The sequence below is a fragment of the Emydura macquarii genome, unplaced genomic scaffold (genome assembly GCF_026122565.2).
Source record: "Emydura macquarii macquarii isolate MOO-44397 ecotype Brisbane River unplaced genomic scaffold, CSIRO-AGI_Emac_v2 contig_2863, whole genome shotgun sequence".
In the NCBI taxonomy this organism is placed as follows: domain Eukaryota; kingdom Metazoa; phylum Chordata; order Testudines; family Chelidae; genus Emydura; species Emydura macquarii.
This window is the reverse complement of record NW_027133000.1, coordinates 4,367,600-4,391,429: the sequence shown is the minus strand read 5'-3', so window position 1 is coordinate 4,391,429 and position 23,830 is coordinate 4,367,600. Positions and strand designations below refer to the sequence as shown.

The 23,830-nt window shown below is 40.4% G+C and overlaps 1 protein-coding gene across 1 annotated transcript in view; it reads left to right on the top strand.

Moving 5' to 3' along the window:
- The window catches only part of ELOVL6 (ELOVL fatty acid elongase 6), a 114,726-nt gene extending 100,309 nt beyond the window's left edge, over positions 1–14,417 (top strand). The window contains exons 3-4 of the mRNA XM_067568238.1: positions 2,522–2,673; positions 8,043–14,417. Of these exons, the coding sequence (XP_067424339.1) occupies positions 2,522–2,673; positions 8,043–8,467 (577 nt within the window). The 3' untranslated portion in view covers positions 8,468–14,417. The remainder of the gene's footprint in view (positions 1–2,521; positions 2,674–8,042) is intronic.
- The last annotated feature ends 9,413 nt before the right edge of the window (positions 14,418–23,830 follow it).

Below are 23,830 nucleotides of genomic sequence, written 5' to 3'. Positions count from 1 at the left end.
TTACAGGAAGTTAAAAATGACTGTAATGTCTGGTACAATGTTCGTGTGCAGCGCTGTATGTGGCAGTGAGTGTGAGGATGGGGTGTTGCTGGCCTGAGCAATGATCAGTTTATGGCATATCTTTTAATGTTGTCAGTCTGGAAATCAAGAGATGTTATACAAATTATATATAGAACTAGATTAGTAGAGTCACAGATGTTAAGGACAGAAGGGACCATTATAATTGTCTAGCCTGACCTTCTGTGTAACACAGGTCATAGAAACTCAACTAGTAATTTCTGCCTCAAGCCCATAACTTCTGTTTGAGATCAAGCATGTCTCTGGCAAGATCCAGTCTTGATTTAAAGCCTGCAAGTGATGGAGAATCCACCACAACTCCAGGTGAGCTGTCCCAATGGCTAAGTACCTCACTGTAAAAAAGTGCACTTTATTTCATCTTTTTTGCGTGTGTGATGAATATGTATTGCCAATATGCATACATTTCAACAGTCAAATCCATCACTTCATCCCTCTTGCTGTCATGTGGCTGTCACAGGGGACCAGCTGGTCATGTGGGTCAGTGATGGGTCGCAGTGATGAGGGACAGTGGAGGAGCTGATGGGGGCAGTGACACGGTGGTGATGGGGGCACAGTGCTATGAGACTCTGATGGAGGAGGTGATGGGGGACACAGATGGATGCAGGGAATTGATGGAGTAGGTGATGTGGCGCCGTGATGGGTACAGTATCACTAAGCAGTGATTGGGAATGATGGTGCAGGGCACTGGAAATGAGGCATAGTGATATGAGGCTGTGAGCAGTGTGATACTGGGAAGGGAGGAGTCACAGTGATGGGGGAGATGATGCAGCACAGTTAAATTGAGCAGCAATGGGCATGGTGATGTGGGACAATAATGGACCTTTAGGATGCGGGGAGGTGATGCAGGGCAGTGGTGGTGCACAGCAATGTAAGGTAGCGCTGGCTGAGGATGTGGGGCAGTGCTGGCACACATCAATGGGACGTGGCACTGGCTGAGGTAATGCAGGGGGGCAGTGATGGGACGTAGCATTGGCTGAGATGAGGCGGGTAGTGTTGGCGCACATCGATGGGACGTAGCGCTGACTGAGATGATGCAGGGCAGTGCTGGCACACATCGATGGGACGTAGCGCTGGCTGAGGTAATGCAGGGGGCAGTGATGGGACGTAGCACTGGCTGAGGTGATGCGGGGCGGTGGTTGTGCACAGCGATGAAACAAAGCACTGGCTGAGGTGAGGCGGGGCAGTGTTGGCGCACAGTGATGAAGGGTGATGAATTCTGCATCTCTGAGTGTTCAGACCGTGAAAGGCCTGAACTTTCTTCAGGTTGTTTGTGTTACTTAAAGTTTCTCAAAGTACGGTTTCAGAAATGCTAGTGAAGCTACTTAATTAGCCAGTATGCCTGAGTGCTCTTGTTGTAACATAGCAAGCTATTCAAATTTCCCTTCACCAGGACCAAGCCAGTGCCTATGTTGCCACTATAGGGTGTTTCTGTGGTCAGAAAGAAGCCTTTGAGTCTCTCGCTCTCCACATTCAGTTTTCAAGCTGGAGTGTAATGCATCTATGTTTGCCATCAGAATGGCCTTTCATCCTTCTGGTTACCGAGCCAACAGCTAGGGGTTGGAAAGTGGAGACTAAAACCTGCTCAGCTACTAGATGATGGTACAGATGGTAGTACTGAAGCCAAGCTGTCTCAATAGTGCCACCTGTATGCCTGTTGTAATCTAAAATGAGCTCCTCCGTCAATGTCACTAACACCATAATGTACTTCCTAATGTTTCTCATTTACAGAATACAACATACCTTGCTGTCCAAACAGGTTTAAGAAAATTAGGGTGATTTTTGCTTCTCATTAAATGAATTCGTCTAGTGCTAGCTTGCCAGTTCTTCTCATAGTAAGGAGTTTACAAGCTTAAGCTCCACTCTTGAAGTAGGTCCCCCACTGAAGTCAGTCAAGGTCTGTGTGGGCACAGGCATTCTGCTTGCATGAAATTCATTGCAGGACTGGGGCACAGAAAACAGATGACAGAACGCACTGAGGAACCCAGAGGAGGGAGTTAATAACAATAAAAAATGCAAGCTATTATTAAACTCATCGCTTGTGGGCAGTGTAGTTTCCCAGCCACCCAGATCAAAATTCCACAGGTTGCACACACAGTGTTTAAAGGAGACATTCCCACCTACTCCTGACACCTGAAGTAGCATTTCCCTAGGACTGAAAGAAGGGAGCTGATATGACTATCAGATTGTAACCAGCAGCATTATTTCAGTCCAGTAAAAAAGCAGACCACTCATATTCTCCTCTCACTTACATCAGTGGAAATTCAGAAGAATTTCTTGAAGGCAGTGAAGTTGCTCCAGCTTTACACCTGAATTAATATCAATATTTGGCCCCATACTGCTAATAATTGAGAACGTCACTGGCTTTTTACTATAATGATTTGAAGTTAAGTTTAGCTATTAAGTAGCTACTGAATATTCTTTATTTTCTCTTTCTATTCTGAAGTATATTTGGTGCTGTTCGAACTGGTGCTTATATGCTGTACATTCTGATGTCCAAAGGCCTGAAGCAGTCAGTGTGTGACCAGAGTTTTTACAATGGACCTGTCAGCAAATTCTGGGCTTATGCATTTGTGCTAAGCAAAGCACCTGAACTAGGTGAGTACCTGTTCTCATTTTTGTTTAATGTGCACATTTTGGGCAAAAGACTTCATGCAGAAAACATGCAAAACCATTCAGTGCTGCAGAAAACCACTTTTCAGGCTAGTAAATAAAAAAGCCAAACCAAAAACCCCATATTCCTCAATCGCTAATCTTTAATCTCATTTGAGCTAAGATTAGAGCAATGAAAAGTTGAATAAAATGATTCCCAAACCCCTCAAGTCAATTCACCTTAAATTGTAGCAGTTTTGATTCAGCTTAGGCGAGCTGGGATTTTGCTTAATTAATGCATGCCCCTGGCATTTAATCACAGCTCCTGAGTTGGGGATATTAAAGAACCACATAGAGCCTACATGTTGTGTCCCTCCCTTAGCTCCCCCATACCTCTGGGTTGGTGCAGGCTGCTTCCTCCCGGTGTACCCACCCAACTCCATGAGCCAATGTAGAGGGCAAGTAGGCCCATGGCTCTGTACCTCTCATCCCCCTCTCTGGAGCACAGTGTATTAATTGGGGCAATGGATGGAGCAGTCACTGTGCTTCCCCAAGCTCAGGGATCTTTTTTCTCCTTGACTTTTTTGGAGGGTATGGAAGGAGACAGAGACAGCTTTTGTGCCCTTGTTTTCCCCACTATTTCTGCACACCTATGCTAGGGTTAGGGACAACCGAGCCCCTATTAGCAGTTCATAGTGGAAATGGGAGTGACCTAGTGTTATCTGCTAGCTCGGAGGCAGTGCTTCCTCTGGTGATTTAAGCAAAAAATTCATGATAGGGCAATCTCCTCTCCCATAGGAGGTGACAGAGAGTGTCAAATAAATCCATGTTGTGTTGTTCTTCATTTATCTCTTCATAGGGTTCATTGTTTATCCTCCTACCTTATCTAGAGATAAATAAATCTTATCTAGTGGTTGTACCAACCATGGCGCTAGAAGCTTCATTACTTTACTTTAATGATCATAAACCCAGGCCTTCTGCAAAATAGTTGGGCCTTGCCCCCTATTTCTAAATTTCATTTTTGGAAGTGAATTTAGCACTTATTAAACTTGCTAGTTCAGCAGCCCTGCACTATGAAGCGCTTTCTCAGATGTAGTACAGGCATTGGCAATGCAAGCTTCCCCATACTATCATGCTAATATACACCAAAACTGATCTGGACAGATCACATGTAGGACTGAAATTATAGTTCTCTCTATAGTCCTTAGCCTCTCTGCTGAGATAGCGGATAGGGTGTTAGTGGTTTTGGTGATGTGGGCACCTAGTGACCAAACCACAACCATCAACTCATTTTACGCAGCTAAAAATCAATTGCTTTTTGTAGTCAGCTACTAACCAGGGCTGGATGTCGGCCATTGAGCTAGTGACCATGACTTCTTGACTGAAATTGAACAGCCAACGTATAGATTACTTAAGGTTTGATTGATTCATCCTCTGATATGAACTTTTCACCAGCAAAATGACATTAACCTCAAGAGAGTTATTCTTCACTTAAATCAGTGTATTCCTGATACAATTTGTTCAGAATAAAAATAAAATGTAATAGGAATTCCCAGAATGTGCAGCCAGAACAAGTTATCCAGATTGGAGTATAAGGAGAGGAAGTGGTTGACTGTTCCTTATAGCCATAGGGAACCACCCAACAAGCCACCTAGGGTCAGTAGAAATTAGGAGACAGGGAAGGGACCAAAGAGGTACCATCTTGAAATACAAGTGTTGTTAGGTCCAGGTACCTGGGGCTATTCAACTTCTTGCAGATGGTGGCTGAAGAACACCCACTTCATATTAGTCACCAGGTCAAGAAAACCTGATGTAAGCCATTACTCAGCCTCCCCTCTCTATTTGTTGTCCACAGCAGAGATGAATTACAACTGTCATTTGGGGTTCTTTAGCTCAAGCTGTTCAGGTTTATGGTTAAGCTCTGTAGGTCGCAAGGTTCAATATCCAAGAAGGTATATCCAAGCTCTGTAGGTCGCAGGTTCAATATTCAAGAATAGACGTCATACTGACTGTGTCAAGGAAGAGTTGCAGTCTTGGGCTTTGACTGGTTACAGAGGGACAAGCCCTGAGCCCAGTATAAAGCAATACACCAGGCTCCTCTTAACCTTATCTAGGCCTTTCCCATAAATAACCATGTACAAAAAACTTAGTGTCAGACTGAACAAGATGCCCCATGTCTGAAACTGTCAGTGATTACAGATAAACATTAGTAAAGGGATCTGCAGAGTCACTCAATCTCTGCCTTACTCTATATAAATCTGGAAGCCACACACACGATAACATCAAGCTATGGAAGTAAGAGGCTTCAGGCCCCATTCTACCTCAGTGCTGTTTTATTTGTCCTTATTTTGTATGTGTACACATAATTAGGAACAATGTGGTTTTTTCCCCAAAACACACAGAGGCCCAGTTGGCAGTTTGCTTCTTGCAGACCAAAAAAAAAACCCTTTCCAGTAGTATTGCGTTTTTTCCACCCACCCTCCTATTGGACACAGATTTTGTAAATGGTTTTCTCTCCAGCAATTTTTGTAAGGCTATAAAAAATATACTTGCTAGAGTATGTTTAGTACCCAACCTGTACGTTTGCTGCTCCTAGGACTTCTTAATATGAGAGAGGATGGTGTTAATACAAAGTAGGAGACCATGAGTCAGCAGCCCTCCAGTGTTCACTTCTGAGGCTACAGGTTACTGAAACCTCACAGGGCTGCAGAATTCACTAAATACAGATAAACAGCAAGAATAGGTTTCTATTTCAGCAGCAAACTCAGTTCAGTGTATTTCAGATTAGCAATTTCTCAGCACAGGAGACAAGACACACAGCCGCCATCTTGCTGCTTCTGACTCTGATTTCTTACTGTTTGAATTAAATCAAAAGCCACCAAGATTTGATTTTGTTAAAATCAGGAACTATCTGCTACAAGTCTCGGTTCTTACGAATGTGACTCAGCATTTCTGCAGCTAATGAAGCATTTATAACTGCAGCCTTAGTATATAAGGCATAGGTTCAGTTTACCCCTCATTAATGTTCATCATTTGGATTTTCCAAGGATATAGGCACATAACACACTTCGTGCTTCACGCCTGATGCTTTTTCCCCCTATAGATCACTGTCTATCTATAATAAAAGTATATGTGCATAAATAAAGTAATTAAGATTAATGCAATAGGGGCAAGCATCAGGAAGAGAGGAAAACAGTAAGTGGAAAGAGGACTAAAACATATTTCTGCAGCAGTACCATGAGAATTTGGAGGAAAAGACTGAGATATTTCAGAAGTACCCTGTTTCCTATCTAAAACCTATCTAAAACTTGCATTCCCCCTCCAATGGTATAGGTTACATATACAGTAGCATTTTGCATAGTAATAAGTGAACACAGATGGTTCAGGTTGATTTGCATAAGTATCAAGCATTCAGATATTTATTCAAATGGTTTGAACCTGTTGAGCCCGATGCTGTCACACTACTCAGTCAATCCAGAACAACTCCATTGCCATTAATGGAGCTACTCCAACTTTACATAGATGTATGTAACAGAGAAGAGAATTTATTGACCTGAGTCTTAAAAAATGAGCTCAAACTCTCATGAGATCAGGTACTCCTTTGAGATGCCTGGTACTTCCCACTTCAGTTTGGCTAGAAACAGCAGAGGTCTTTTCTTTTTAAGATTTCAATTATTTAGTACTTTTAGTCAAGCCACAGTCAAGAAGTGCAGAAATGTGTGAAAATGACAACCAATGATAGATAAAAGTCCCAGGGCCTTTTCAAAATCTCAGACACAGTTGAGTTGGAGTTTTGAGTAAAGTGTCAATGGAAGGTGCAGCCAAGATTCTCAAATATAATTAGTGATTTGGTTGCCTCAGATTTTTGAGGCACCTTAAATAGGCCTTATTTACAGAAATTGCTGAGCACCTGCCCCGAAGACCAGGACCATTTCAGGCGTCCCAAATTGGTCATTCAAAAAACTGAGGCACCCAAAATCACTAATCATTTTGAAAATCTTGACTATACTCATTGTTTTATTCTATATTCCCCTCCACCGCCACACCCCTAACTGCTAAGGTCCCATTAACAATGCTGGCAGTTACCGTCAAAAAATGCTGTTTGCCTGGAGGGAAAGACTTAAAGCCTTTTGCAGAAAGGCTTACTTTCTTTAATTGTTTGTTAATGACCTTTGTGTTGATCGACAGTGAAAGATTTGACAATAGTTTGCTCAAGTCATAATATTCTTTATACAAACTCTGAAGTGATGTACATTTAACAGATTTCTTAATTATTACAGACATAAAACTTCGCTACAAAACAATTTTTAGTATAGGCCCTCCTGTTATTTATATTAACAACTTAGTACCACAGTGGACTGGATATTTATTGTTAGAACACAATGGCACAAACTCTTCCCTGTTACTCAGGACTGTCATTGCTGTGTGTAACTCTACAGAGCTTGATTCTGTTCTTACCCCAGTGTAATTCCACTGACAAACGGACACAGGGGAGGATGAGTCCCACAAGGAATCTTCTTTACTTTGTCCTATATGCCAGGATCCAGTGATACAAAATCTTTGTATTCTGTGGTTGAAATTTTCAAACGTTGGGGGAGGGGGAGGTGCTAAGTTTTGGGTGCTTAAATCCATATTTAGGCTCCTAATAAAAAGGGCTGAGCAGCTACCACTCTCATTGACTTTTAATGTGGCCAGGGGTTGCTCAGTACTTCTGGAAATCAGACACTTTCATTCATGCACCTAAATATAGGATTAGGAGCCTAAGTTTAGGCGCCCAGGTTTGAAAATGTTAACTTGAATTTGCTACCTTATAACTCAGGGACAAAATATAGTCAGTGTTTACTTATTATAGTTAGCTTTTGATTTGATAAATATGGTTTTCTGGTGTCTATTTAAATAGCACTGCTTCCTGCAGTTGCATCAGACAAATAGACATTGCTTGTGCTCAAAATGTAAAAATATACATAAAAAATACAATGCTTACGGGAGACTTTCACACATTACCTTCTGAATAGCAAATGTCTCTAAATTAAGCACTGGCATTTTAAAAGAGCAGTTACCCATGTCAAAGTTTGGATCCTATGTTTTCAAACAAACACCCCAACAGTTTGGACCTGGAGCTTTTTGTCTCCCCATCATAAGGATAAAGGGACAAGAGTAAAATGTGGCTCTGGACGTACATACAGAAGTAGATTCTAAACCCCAATAAAGTTCAGGGGTGGTTAGATATGAAATTTTCATCGATGCCCCAAAACAGTACAATCTACATAACCTTCCATGACTTTAAAGGAAAGGAAACCTGGCAGAACACAAGAATAACAAAGTAGTTTGATTTGTTTCTGATATTTCCCCCTCCCCCATCTTCTCTCTTACAGGAGATACAATATTCATTATTCTTAGGAAACAGAAGCTCATCTTCCTCCACTGGTACCACCACATTACAGTGCTGCTTTATTCTTGGTACTCTTACAAGGACATGGTGGCTGGTGGTGGCTGGTTTATGACCATGAACTATGGGGTGCACGCAGTTATGTACTCTTACTATGCCTTGCGGGCTGCTGGCTTCAGAGTCTCACGCAAGTTTGCCATGTTCATCACCTTATCGCAGATCACTCAGATGTTGATTGGTTGTGTAGTTAATTACCTGGTCTTCTCCTGGATGCAACAGGGGCAGTGCCACTCCCATGTTCAGAACATCATCTGGTCTTCTCTCATGTACCTCAGCTACTTTGTGTTATTCTGCCATTTCTTCTTTGAGGCCTACATCGGCAAAACCAGAAAAGCAAGGAAGGCTGACTAGTGGTAGAAACGAGACAGAAGCCATAGCTCAGGGTCATCAAGAAAAACAAAAGAAAAACAAACAAAAGAAAATGGCACAAGGAAACATATGTATGGTGCAGCTAAAACTCAGCAGCTTAGGGACAGCTAGGGTGGTTTAACCCAGTAAGTTTATGATCCTATCATGGTGAGGACTCACTGAATTCTACTCCATCTCAATGGACTGCTGATGAAAGACATCTTCCTTCTTGAACCTGTCAGCTCTGAAAAAGAAAGGAAAAACTGAAGAAGGAAAATAACATCTTGTGGGGGGGAAAAGTGTTGTGCTTCCCCAAAGATGGAAGAAAGACTTTTATTAAAAACAAATTATTTCTATATCCTTTCTAATTTTTTCTGAATTAAATTTGAACAAAGCAGATAGCAGACAAACTGTGTCTATGATACCAGTACAGCTACAAAATTAAAAACTTTCTCCTAAAGGGTTGACATGTTAGCCCAAATGTGAAAAATGAATGGTTACCTTGAATGTCTGTTATGGAAAGTCATTGAACTCCACTGCAGTAGTGAATGGAGTGGATAAAAGATTGATTTCCCCACTCTGTACTATGCTGTGCACGCAGATCTGGGATGCAACATCAATGCTTTGAGCAGGCAGAGAGGAGGAGTAATTTTACACCATTTTAGTGTGATGAGATGTGCTGTTACAATACATACCATATCTCCGAGTGCTTTTTCCAAGTGCATTTTCCAATCAAAATCAAGGAATTTCTGCAGCAGAATAAGACAGAAGGTTAAATCAATCTCTGTTAAATTACCTGGGGCTAGCAACATTGCAATGGGTGAGGGGGTTGAGAGAGAGAACCCCCTAATATATTATCTGTTGGTCTCAGATTAATCAGCATTATAACTGCAGTTGAAGTAAATGAAGGTGGGGAGGAATCAGAAGAAAACCTAAATAGCTAGAGATAAGCACTCTATCTACAGAATAGAGCCCTGTGGTACAGCACATATTTTATATTTTTGTGAACTTCAGAAAAAGATATCTGCAACCTTAATAGCATTCGGCAGGACTGTATAATGTGACTTTGGGTAACACTGTGTTTCTGCATTTGCTTAATAAGCAGTGCAAAGATGTTTAAAGTGCCCTCCTCTGGTCATACGGAAATACTACAATGAAACACACTTGGAATAATTTTTCTTGAGACTTGCATAGAAAAATTAGTCTAAATGAAGTAATTTTGCTGCAACAGCTTAGCTCTAATGTCCGGAGAGAATTATCCTTAATTAAAAACAATCTGTACTGTAGTATCCTACTGACCACTTAAGAAGACCACCTATTCTCAAGTCAGCTACAGATATGAGAAAAGGTATTTCACTCTGAACCTCAGAGAGAGTTAGTTGATAAGAGCCATATTCTTTCAAAGAAAAGTAGATTGCATTATCTGTAATATTTCAGTCCTTACAAAGCCAAATAAAATGTGTACAAGTTCCTAGTATTTCAAAAAGCAAGTATGTAAACTTGATGTTAAATGTGTTAACGTAGTATTCAAAATTGTATCAGTTTGGTAGTTTAACTAAACAATTAGAAGAACTAGATGAACAGAATAGGAGTTGCTGTTCTGCATAGAATATACACAACAACTACACCCATATACACGTTGTGAGAAAAAAGTGCAGTGGAAGAGAATCATATTTTCTGGCTAATGCAAAAGATTGTCATTATCTTTCTTGCTTCAACTGGAGATTGTACAGTACAAAGTATTATTATTTTGGCTTTAATTGTGCTGTCATTCATAAAACAGAGCTGCTTAATAGAGCTGTTAGAGATGACAAGGGCTTTCCGTGTCTCATTATGTGAAGAAGAAAAAAAATAAAGTTACATCCCATATTATGTGAATGCTTTTAAAATAATCAGAAAGTTTGTGGGGGCCTACCCATAACTGTAACAAGCAGAAAAACAAGTTTACATGTGTGTTACTTAAATTATTGATCTAGCCTTATTTTATGGTACATTACCAACAGCAAAATCTGATATTCAGTAGTGAAAAGGACATGAGCTTAAATGATAGAACCTCTGTATAAATGGAACTATTAAAGAAAACCAATTAAATGTGTAAATGATGGTATTTCACAGCTTTGGAAGTAGATAATTATAATGCACAATAAGCTGTTTACTCCTGCTTAATTTTTGCCCTGGTTTAAAGATATCAGTAACATAAGAGAAGCAAAATAATTAAGGATGGAAAAGGCAAAATTAAACTTGAATTCAGTCAGAACACAAATGTTGGTAAAAGCAGACAGTTGTGCCACGCAGATGTTCAGTTCTGTGTTGCTGTGATCTCTAATCATTTCTAGGCAAGCTGTAATAAACAAAGAGGAGGTGAAAGTGACCCACATGTCTGTTGAAATCCTGTCCCCACTGAAACCAATGGGAGTTTTGCCATTGACTTGACTGAGGCCAACATTTTCACTCTGTAGCACCATTTCTTTTATCTGACTAGTTGGGGGGAAATTGCATTAATTTTCATTTCTTTCATGTTTATTTAAGGGCTCAGTAAACATACAAATAAAAAGCTAGACCATAGATAGGTAAAGTATTGTAGGCTGATCTCAATGGTTTAAGCAGAGGGAAAATACAGTATACTTTTTTAAATAATCTTTTTTTTTTTTTTTTTGCCGTATTTTCAAACAATATACAGTATTTTACACATCATTTTGTTTAATTTGTCAAGGTACCAATGATACCGTCCTTAAACATATAGGACCAGACTGAATTCCTGGGAGCTTTGCCCTTGACGTAAATGAAACCAGAATTTCACCCAACGAGTAGTACCTTACTCCACTTCGGATACATCTGCACAGCACATGAAGATGTGCGTATTGCATGGGTAGCCATACCTATGCTAGCTAGATTAAAGCTAGCATGAGTAACAGTAGTGAAGATGTGGTAGCATGGACTTCAACATGGGTTAGTAAACCAAGTACATACCAAGGTCCACAGATGGTTTGTACTGGGTCAGCCACCCTATGTTGGCACATCTTCACAGATATTGTTAGCGTGGTTATGTTTACCTGCACCTACAATCCCACCTTCATTTGCTGTGTAAACATACCTTAGAAGGCTTATTGAAGTCCAGTGGGAACTCAGCTACTGAGTAAAGTCTTCATGCAAATAAATGGGACTACTCAAATAACAGGATTAGAATTATATTTGGCAGTATATCTGAGGAAATTGATGGCCACACTGAAAATTGAATTGTCATTTATCAGATGCCATACAGTTTATCCAATACCATACTATGGACTCATTTATTTATATTGCAGTATTGTACAGTAAAATTTTTACTGATGAAGTTTCACTAGATTCAAATGTGATATTCTCAATTTCTTTAAATTAGATTAACAGCAAATACAAAATGTTTATTTTTATGTTCACATTGTATTCAGACACCCTCCTTCAACCCAATAACATCTAGGTTTAACATACTGGACCAGCTTCAGTCCTGGTGTAATTCCGCTGAAGTTTATGCAGTATTGTCAGTCCAAACTGTTAAATTCATGACTCATGCCCTAAGAAATCATGATTTAAAAATAATAAATGTTGGGTTCTTTTCCTTTGCCTTCAGCATTTTGTGCTTTAAGAGTCACAGTTTCAACCTTTACAAACAAACATGAGGGCTAGAGACTTACCTTTTTTTCAATGAAAGCCAAGAAGACTCTGTTGTAGTCACATGACTCCAGGAGCTCAGACTAAGAGAAAAACTAAGTATTATAGACCTAGGATAAAATGATGACAGTTGGAAGTACTGTTTATGGGATTCATTTGGCCTTGTGAAGTCAAGGAAGTTGCATCAATGATGAATTCAGCACACTGGAGCCAAAATCGGTTCTGATTTACACAGGTATAAATCCAGCATGGTTTCACTGAAGTCAATGAAGTTACTCTGGATATGTACTACTGCAGCTAAGAGCAAAATTTGGTTCTCATTAAACAGTGATATTGCATAGTGACTATTTAAAGAAAATATTTTCAACTGGTTAATAAAATGTCAAAAAGTAGGGTAAGTCTGAAAGCTCTTTAAGTTGTGCCTGTGGGAAGATAACCAATGCTTACAAACAGTTGTACATCAGAGTCACAAATGATTTATCTATGATCTCCCAGATAGCGCATAAGAGTGACTGGCTGCAAAAGAGACTACTCATATGGAGCCCACCAGTAGAATGTCACAGTAAACTAACAACTCCATTTACCTTACAAGCTAAGGACACAGCCATGCAAATGAAATACAGTCAACAAGCAACCTTAGTAGTTGGAGTCATGGATTAGGGTGTATGTTACTGTAGATATATAAGGCAATCCAGTCCTGTGTTCCAAGAGGTGATAGTTACTGATAAAAGCTGTTTACAAATCAAGGTGCAGGTTGATGTCAACCTATGACATCTACTGTCCTAATTTTTAGATGTGGATTGGCAACCTTTCTAGACATGAGTCTAATGTAAATGGGTGGTATTTCATACAGCTTATACTACCGTGGCCGATGGAATAATACTTCAGTGAAATGGTCTGTCCTAAGCATTTTGTTGAGTAGTTAGTTATACAGTGGCTCTCTGGTCCCACTCAAGTGTTTGACAACTTTAGAATTGTTTATATATATATATAAAGTTTGACAGCTTTTGACCCTGAAGACTTCATTTCAGTATGTTTCTTCTCTGTTATAAAGTTAAGTCTTGGGAGAATGTTAGTTGACCAACCACTTAAGTGAGCTAAAGTCCTCCTGTATTCAGGTAGTCAGTTTTATGTAATAGACTGCATAAGACACAAATGATTGTGACTATGAAAACAGCAGCCTTTGTGGCCAGGTACCAGATACAGTGTGGTGCAATGTGATGTATCAAAACAAATTAATTGTTTGCTTTCTGTCCTGTATTTCAGAAGCATTTATAACAGTATAATATATTTATATGCAAATAAATATAGATATACTTTATGGATGATGATGAATTCCAACATCAGTGTAATGTCTCTCTCCTTCAGGGCCTGATTCAAATCCCATTGAAGTTGATGGAAAGACATCCATTGATTTCAGTGGGCTTTGGTTCAGGCCTTTAGAGTCCAGTCCTACAAGTTGATAAAAGACCTAAATCCTAAATTCAATGGGTGTTGAGGTTGCTCAGCACCTCACAGGCCCTGAAGACACAGAAGTCATTAATCCTTAGCCACATTACCCTCCCTAACATGAATTCAGAAATTATAAGGAGATATCTTCAATATTTTTCTATTATTTTATTTCTATATTTCTTATATTCATTTAAAGACAAAATACTCCACTAGGCCCCAATCCTGCAACTGGATCCATGTCAATGCAGAGCTCCACTGACGTCACTGTGGCTGTACGTGACCAGAGGGGTCTTTACCCATCAGGAACCAGTTGCAGGATTAGAGTCTTGGAATGGGGTTTGGAGTTTTTTTTCTATGGGAGCCAAAACCACCAAGCAGGTTTCAAGATAACCAGCTACATCAACCCTAGTTAGAACAACTGTGTAGAGTGCGTTCTGCTGCTTGGGCAGTAACGGGCCTTTCCTATAACTTCAATATCTCAGTGGAATGCTGCATTTTGCCCAGCAGATGAGTTTTAAATTCTCTTTCCTATTGGACATACAGCAGAATTCCACTGACATCATAATATTTCTCAGAAGTTCCACTTCTTCCTAGTCCTGGGCAGCTTCAAACAGGCCCATTTGCCAAAAAAAAACCTCATCCACCCCACAGCTCTAATTGACTTTTCTGCTTCCTCAAAAGCCACTACACCTTTTTGGCTTCTTGAAATATTAAAGCTTGAGCTAGATTCCTCTTCAGATAAGATTAAATGTATACGATACTTAGGAGACAATAAGAGAAATATCTTTATTTTACCATTTTCAAATGGATATTTCACTACCTAAGATGAACTTTTTATTTTTTTTGCGTGGGGGATATTGATATTCAAAATAAAATTTTAACTTTTGGTTCAAAATAAAATATTTCTGTGTTTTATTTTCTTATATTATCTCTTAGGGGTAATACCTCTTATCCTGTGTGGTTATAGGGTGATACCGGCAATTCTCTAGCCATCAGACTATGGTGTTCCTATTGTATATCTCACTTCATGTGCCACCCCTACTATGATTTTTACATACACACACCTTTATTCCTTGGGTGTGTATATCATGTGTACATTTTAAATCTGTGCATGCTTGGATTTTAACTTTAGAAAAGTTCTATCCATTATGTTTATATTGCACTCTGAATGGAAGGGGTAATGCACAGACACAAACAGTCCCGTGAGAAACTGAACACACCTTTGCTTCCAGAAGACTGAAAGAGTCACAGTAACTTCTCCTGAACTTTTCTGAGCTGGTCTTTCCTTTCTGTGTGAAGTTCTTCCCAACCTCAATGTGCCCATAAACCACTTTACAAGGATTTCTTTAACTATCAAACAGTTTACCCAGCCACACACTGACAGTTCCAGCGGTCTTCCCACAGCTTCATTAATCTCTACCTCTATATAACCTCTACCAACCTCTATTTTATTCTTCCTACCCCACACATCCTCTTATATCTCAGAAGAGAACTGCTGGCCTGCCACACAAGAGCTTGAATAAACAGGCCCCACAGTGGTCCACTTTGGAACAATGCGTCTCTTTTTAACAAAGCATTAAACACAATGTTGCTTGATCCGTGCCTCTGTATTGTGTATGTTACATTGACACACACCACGACCAAAACATGTACACATTCTTCCATAGCCCTACGTCAACAAAAACATTCAAGTATTTAAGATTTTGCAGTTAAATCAAAGCCATGTCTATTTTAACTAATTATGCTAAACTTTTAATATACAAGCATGTTATTTTGTTGGAAAATAATCTTACTTAGCGCCTATGTAGTGCTTTCTCAGCCACTCTTCTCAAAGCACCTTACAATGGAACGTAAACATTGTTGTTCTCATTTCACAAATGTGGAAACTGAGGCATAGAGTGGTGAAGCAATGTGCCCAAAGTCACCCAGCAGGTCATGAAAGAGCCAGGAACAAAAACCAGAAAGTGTCCTTCGTAGTGGTTTTTCTCACTTGGACTTCTAAAGAGCTTGTTCTGTGTATGAAACAAAATCACACATAGAAAGAGGGGGGATGAGGGATGCTTACATTCTGATCTTAATACACTATGCTGTAGCAAAGTACTGCTGCCTATGTGGTATGTAAGAGGCTCTTTGGAAATGGGACAACAATAGAGATGGGCCAAAATGAAGCCCTCTTATCTAAACCCCTTGGACTTTGGGAAGTCAAGGTAGCTCATATTCGAATACCTGTGTTTATTTCTTCCCAACACCTTTGGGTGCAGGGTAGAGCCAAAACCAGTGGGATCTGATTTTCTGGGTCAAAGACAGATTTTCTGCCAAAAGTGGAGAAAGACACATGGAGAATGGCTAACCTGTTATGTTTTTCACCATCTGAAGCCACCACCACCTCTGAGATGTCAGTGTCAATAACCCTGAACTCTTGATTTCATTCGGCCTTGAACCTGAAGCGTGAAGTCAAACCTAAACCTAAGCCAGATTCAGAACCAAAATCTCCACCCCGCCCCCTGCTGGGTGTTCTTTCTGAGAGCAAACTACACCAGTAGGCCATCTGGCAGCAGAAATACCTGAGGCTCTACAGGAAGCAAAAATAAATCTCGTTGGGCTGTTAGATTTATAGTGCTGTATATAATGCTCAGGCAAACCACTTAAAGTTTAATCCTTTGGAGAAATGGATATTTCATAATCTACACACACACACACACCTTTAAGAATTCATTTGACCATTTGTTTGGAAAGGGCCAGCAAGAGTTAAAGATGGAGCAAGATCACCCCTTGTTCAAACCATAGAACCACTCTGAATTCCCTCGCTTCTGTAAACTCATCAGATTTATGGGGTCAATTTTCAATGCAGTATGCAAACTATTCAATACAAAAATACAGCTCCTATTCTTGCTGATGGGATTAATTCCCTGCATAGCAAATGGAAAATGTATACCTTACAGCTTAACTTTTGTCTGTTTGTTTAAGGATAGTCTTAAGTAATAGTACAAATAGCATAGGACATTTTCCCAAGTGGAATGTGGTTTTTGTCCCCTCAGGTGCAGCAGCAACCAAGTTAGCTTCTTGCACAGTAGCTATATCATATTATGTCAGTATTATGCAGAATTACTACTCAGTCTGATAATTAGGCAAAGTCCTATTGAAACCCATGGTACATTTTTACATTAAATAAGTGACTTTATTCAATAGAAACAAAACATAGTAAAACTATTCCCTTTTCCTTCTACAGAAAGGCCTACTATTTTTACTTACCACATACTGCAGTCACTCTGGCCATTAGTAACACCTGAACAAATCCAGAGTAGCTTCATTGAATTTAATGGAGTTATTCCAGGATTACATCAGTATAACAGAGATCAGAATCTAGTCCAATCTCTCTCTGTGCAATATAAAACGATATTACACTTAGGCTACGGCTACACTGATGGCAGCAAAGTCGCCGCCATCAGATCGATTTCTCTGGATCAACTGAGCGGTCGGTCAGTGAAGACCCGCTCAGTCGATCCAGAAATCGACATACTAAGACCACCTTCACAAGTGGCGTAGTTCCCGTTGGTGTAGTGCAGTGAAGACGGTGCGCAGAAGAGTAGCAGAGAAGTCAACGGGAGTTACGCAAGTTTTTTGCATCGCTTGCGTAACTCCCGTCGACTGCCGCTGAATCTCGGAGGTAAGTGTAGACAGGGTCTCACTGTACAAATGTAACCCCCATATCTCCTCTAACTTATTTCAATAAGATTTTGTAGCATAAAATTAATGTGATAATCCTGCATAATGTTGACTAGAAAAGTATCGGTAGATTACTATACCACCACAATGTCATAATTTACTAAAACCATGACTGAAAAATACTAAGATTCACACAATCACAGTTTTGCTGTGCAGTAAATCAAAAACTCTCAAAATTAAAATATTTTGACAACCTAAACATTTCATCCCATGTGCTTAATAGGTGGTTAGCACCTATCACCCTAAATAATAAAGTATGAAATGTGGACATCAAATACGTTTTCTTCAGTAACAGTAACATTTTAGAAGGGCGTACTCACTGCAGTGTGCCCCCATGAGGCATACCAGGCTCTCCTCATCTAGCACACCCTGCCGAATGCCATGCTGGCCCTGAAATGGTCTGCCTTTTGCCATGACTCAGTCCCCACTCCTTCCACCTCCTGGCTAAGTCACATTTAGTCCCATCCCTTCTGGGGCAACAAAGTCCAGCAAAAACACAAGTGCTCAATATATCTCTCTCGATTTTGGATGTGAAGGTTCATATACCTTTTCTCAGGCCTTCCAGCAGTCACAGCTCTCTATATCAGGGCTTGACACCACCTTACCAGTGGTTGGCAGGAGAAACCAGACCCACCCTGGGCACCAGGTATGGTTGCTACCTCTGATGTACATCTGGGATTATTTTAAAATCGTAAAATTGGATATCTGGCAGACTCTAACCTAAACCTAATCCAGATCTGCAGCTCAACATTACTTATTCAGCCCATCTCTGAGTGAAACCCAATGAGGTGTATAGTAAGACCCAGATTTTCAAAAGTAGCTCCAATTCAAGGTTTTTTATTTTTGGATTGCCTGATTTTAGACACCTCGGGCCTGCTCACAGTTCCTGATGAAGTACATTGTTTTCCATAAAAGCCCTTTTATGATCACATTGTCTTGTCTGCCCTAAACTCAGAATCTAATGGGCCCTCGTACTTGGTATTCCTGCCCCTTTCACTCTGCCTCTTCTTCCTTTCTTGCATCCACCTCAGTTCTCATTGCTTAGTTTGATAAGATTGCTAAGTTGCTAAAACCGTGACATAGCAAGTCAATGCACTTGATTACACACTTTAACTTTAAGCACATGAGCACTCCTAATGAAGTAGTTTTATATAAGACACCAAAACTACAGACCACATTTGAAAATGTTGGTCTCAGCATCTTCTCTGCTGTCCGATTCAAAACAAACAGGAGATTGCTTAAAAATGTACGATGCTCTGTGAGTCCTCGCAAGTGCCTCACTCCTTTTCAGTGAGAAGTGAAAAAAAACCCAGAAGAGAAGCACAAGTTTTCCCCTGAGATTGTCCTACTTGGGAATTGTAACCACGGTAAATGCCTTTAAATTTGACTTGTTTAAGGCAATTTTTTTTTATTTTTTTGCTAAAGTCTGGCAAAAATATAAAGTGTGTGAAGCAAAGCTGCTTTCTTGCTAATAGCTTGTATACCATACAGGGTTTTAGCCCAAAGTGCTTTTATATAGTCAAGTTATTAGACCTGAAAAGTATGATTTAAAATAGAAATTTGGAAAAACCTGAAAGGAATTTACCTTCTCAATCTTATTCTAGCATGTTGTTCAACTACTATCATGACTATAAAGAGCTAGCTAATGGAGTAAGCTCCAAATGAAATACTGAATTAATTATTATAGCCAAAAGATTCTGCAAGTGTGGTTTTCTGCATACTGTCCAGAACAGTCTTCCGCTTATACAATCATATTCAGATCATTAGACAACAGTGAGTAAAACAGCAAAGACTTAATTGTGATGGACTGCATGCTTATGCTAGGAATAAGAACTCCCCTTACACTCCTGTGCAAGATATCTAAGCAGCAGTAAGTAGCTGCTCCAAATCCATTTACTTCCACTCCAGAGTCAGTGAATTAGGAAGGGTGAGGAATGGGAGGAGCTTTGGTGCCACCCACCAACTCACTAAGCCAGCACATGGGGGTACAAAATACTACCCCAGAGCAGGGAGGAGAGGAATTTTACCTTCTGAGACACAGAGCTCCCCTTTCTCAGGGCTGGGCCCAAATTATAGCCTTGAATGAATTTAAGGGGTTATATTTTAAGACACATGTTTAATAGAAGCCTAAATAATACCAGTAAGCCTAGTAAAATCTATTACTTTAAATTGGAAGAATAAAGTATTTGCCATACATACATTTAAAAAAAAAATAAAGTACAAGTACGTCTACACTGTTACATCTACACAGAGTGTGTTATACAGAGTAAATGTACTTGGCAACATTGTACATGATTCTGTGGTAGCTGAAGAGTCAACAGGGCAATGGAGACTGAATCAATTCCCTTTTCTTTCTAATGGATACTGATTTGTACGATTTTCTTAGTCACAGTAGCCTCTCGTACTCTTAGACTCATGTTAAACATCCATCATTGTGGCACCTGTAAAATATTTGCAGATCCTTTTCTTTTCAACTCCATCGTGTCACCGTATGTCTGTCTGTCTGTGTAGGTAGCTGGATAACTTCCGTGTCGAAATACCTTTGTATGTGTCTTGAGGCATTGAGCTCTGGAGGTCTGCTTGTATTACTGAGGAAAAGATAAAGTCTCATCATTTAATATAATCACCATGTCCCTAGACATGTGTTGTACAGGATTCTTGATGCCCTTCCCGTGCTACATGCATGCCAATTTAGTATATTATTATTATTATTATACATATGTATTGCAGTAGCACCTAGAGCTCTCAACTAGGCTGTAACTTATTTGTGCTTGTCACTGTACAAAAAAAAGTAGTACATGAGCAGCCCCTTATCCTAAAGAGCTTGCAATCTGATTTTTATGTAAGATTTTAGGGGTAGTGGGGTTTTTCCCATTGGCAGTATTATAAGAACTGTATGTATCTGTGATGGGGTGAACTCCCCACACCAGCCCTGCAAGAACTGAATTGGGCCAGGTGGACTCAATCAGCTAATTAGGCTGCAAACAAGGGAGCTTTAGCCTGGAGGCAGTTGATTAAAGGAAGCTCAGAGGGACAGGATGAGATGGGGCCTATAAAGCCCAAGTGCTGAGGCCAGATAAGGCTGGTGGGAATGGCAAAGGCAGGAAGCAGTTGCTTGGAGCTTGTACACTCAGTGCAAGAAGGGGATCAAGCAGTCTAGAGAAAGAGCAGTGAGGGCAGAGGGAGGAAGCCTAAAGCTGCTAAGTTGAGGGTCCCTAGAGTAGAACCCAGAGAAGAGCGTGGGCCTGAGTTCCATTACCAGCACTGAGGGTGTGGCATAGAATTGAGGCAGTGGATGGAAAGACTCCCTAGGACTGCTGATGGGCTACCCTGGAAGGGGGAATGCTGAGTGACGTTGCCAGAGGGCTAAGTCATGAAGGAGATGCTGCCGGATCCTGGAGAGAGAGGACCTGCAGACTAGAGTCAGAGTGGTACTGTGCAAGCTGTGGATGGGGGCATCTACCTCAGGATCTAATCCCCAGAGTGATGAGGAGGACGTGCCAGGCCAGTGGTGAGTGGTGCACCCTGTGACAGTATCTCTTGAAAATCTCCCTCTTTGTGTCTCTGAAAAAGGAGTGACTTACATCAACACCAACTGAAATACAGATCTGTGTTTCAGCTATTCTATTCATTATTGCAGCACATTTTTTGCCCAGAATATACTATCAAACCCCAAGAACATTTGATATTAAGACTTGGCAAAGTTGACTCACATTTACCTAAACACAGAAACTATTCAACATGGTATATCATGAACCAGAATCAGTGGGTTTGTTGTATTTCCTGAACTACACTGGGCAGCTCACTCAGTAGCTATTTATATATCAGCTGTTTCCTTTTTTTCTAATACACTGGGCAGCTCATCAAAGGATGGATTAAGTTAATTCAAAAAATATTACATTTAAACAGTAGGCACAGTGCATTACAGCTCACCACTATAAGTGGATTGTTGCTTACAGAGTGGATATAATACGTGAGTTATAACACCTCTCCTCTAGAAGGCCATCTTGTCCTTTTCTGTGACGGAACATGGGGAAGAAGCCCAGGAGCTGCAAGTGGTAAGGGGGGCCTGCAGGAAAGGCAGTTCCTCCCTGAGAGGAGGGAGCTGGAAGGCTGGTGTACCCAGAGAGGGTTGGAGGAAGGAGCCCTAGGAAATAGCAGCAAAGGCTAAGCCAGTACAAGCCCTGGCTACATGTTATCGGATTCCTAGGCTGGAACCCAGACCTGTCCTCTACCAGCCCCTGGATAGTGGCACAAGGAGACGTCAGCCAAACAGTTGGTCCGAAAGGACTGTGATTTCCCTGGAAGGGGAGGAATTTAGTGACCTGGCTAGAGGGCTAAGCCACAAACCAGAGGCTGCAGATAGGGCAGAAGACTGGTAGAGAGACTGCTGAGGAGGGCAAAGCACTTGGCAGAGCTGATCCCCAGGACTGCCAGGAGGGGGTGCCATGAGTGGTGAGGGAGTCCTATCATAAGGGTGTTGCTTGTTTTGCAGAAAAACCTGCAAAACTTCACTTTTTAGGAAAACAGATTTGAAGTAATAATCTGAATTTTGAGATTAGATATTTCAGGTTAAAATTTTATTAACATGAAAAATTTACTTTTGTACATTTTTTAAATGTTTCAGGGGAGAGAAGGTGCCGTTCTATAGGGTGAAGAGGCTAAGCCATGTGATTTTTTTTTCCTACTACTGATAATAAATATTTGTATGAAATGCCAGCCATTACATCAATGCTTCCTGTGAAGCAAAAAACTGATACTGTGAAATTTCACAGTATCAAATGACTTTTTTCTTATGGGACGGAGAGGAGGGAAATACACACACAAACAAACATATATATTTCCTAACAGCCTTATTTGAAAACTCACAGATACACTGACTGTACCTATTGTACCAGCAGAGGCAAGGTTGACTAAATTACCCTTCCTGCTGCCTTTAACTACAGTTACTCATAGCTTCTCAGGATATTTCTGCTTGGAAAGCAATAGAGATTTATAGAGCAGCTTTCTCTGCCCTCTGGCTCTCATAAATTAACTAACACAATAGTCATTAAGATGCAGGGTAAAACTTTCAAAACTGCCTAAGGGTCAGCTGGTATTAAGGGGTCTAAAGATGTAGAAAGGCACCTTATGGGATTTAAAAAAACAAAACAAAACTAAGCGGGTTATTCCCTGCTTCCCATTGATTTTCTGAGCTGGAAGGTGCTACCCTATGCTGTGAATTCTAACTGATCTCTGAGGGTTCTAATTATGGTACCTTCCCGAAGCAAGCCCTCAAATTGGAATTTCCCAATGAGCTGTTGTATAAATAATTAATAATTATAATGCTCTCCAATGCTACCAGGGTCAAAGATGCAAAGTTCAGTGAGGTGGGATGAGTTGTCTAAGTAGTGTACCAAAGGTAGGGTAGTAGGATACCATGGCAGAAATGCCTGCAGGTCCAGCACTGTACAGAGCCTTGAAGGCCAGTATGAACAGCCTGACCTTGAGATGAAAGGAGATTAAGCCAGTGGAGGAATTTGAGGGTGAGTTTAATATGATAGGAATATTATTTTGCTTGCTGAGTAGTCAATGGATGGGAGAGGTGATGTCAGAGATAGAGAAGCCAGAGACACAGATTGCAGTAACTGTGCTGAGATAAGGACACGAATACTGTTGGAATGGGGAATAGAGAAGAAAACACGGATTTTGGAGACTGTGGAAGGAACACTACAGGACTGATGTGAGGAGAAAAGGAAAGGGAGGATAGGAAGATAATAATCACAAGACTGCAAAGTCTTGTGACTAGTGAAGCTTTCAACAACAGTAAGTGCAAGTGGGGAATGGGTTAAGGAGGAAGGAGCAGCAGTGCAGGTCACATCATCGCTCAAAGATTCACCAACAGTCTTATATAATATATTACTGTAAAACTTTTACTGCCATAAGAGCTGATGTCCAGTTGACTTCAGAGAAATATTAGCTCCATACCCATTCAAATGTTCTAATCTTGTCAGATCTTTAATAAGAAATAGACCAACTGTGAGGATCTGATGGGTCTGCTCAAAGCTGATCTAGCCTTCAGCGCAATACTAATCAATTAAGCAATCCACCTGTTCTTTCCTTTATCATCCAAAAACTCCCATTGATGTCAGTGGTCATCAGCTCAACCCACCCACATTGTCTGGCGCATGATGATGATTTGTGGTCATGATCTTGATTTTGAGATATTAATAGGAAGGCTGTAGTTTGCAAAGCTTACCCTTTTATCAGAACCTGGAGATGAGACGGCATGCTCTACAGTTGCCACTTGATTTCACCTAATCAAGAGTGTGAATGAACCTAAAAGCTTCCTTCTTTGACAGCACATGTGATGTGATTATGAATATTTATGTAAGGTGAAATAGGGCCACATTGAAAAGATGTGAATTGTGTTCACACATGAACTGTGACTTTCTACAATTCCAGCATTGTTTTTCAGGAGGAAGAGTTGGTTAGGGTTAAATTCTGGGAAGTGACTACAATAAAAGTTAAAGCAGATGCTACATTAAATAGTATTAATAG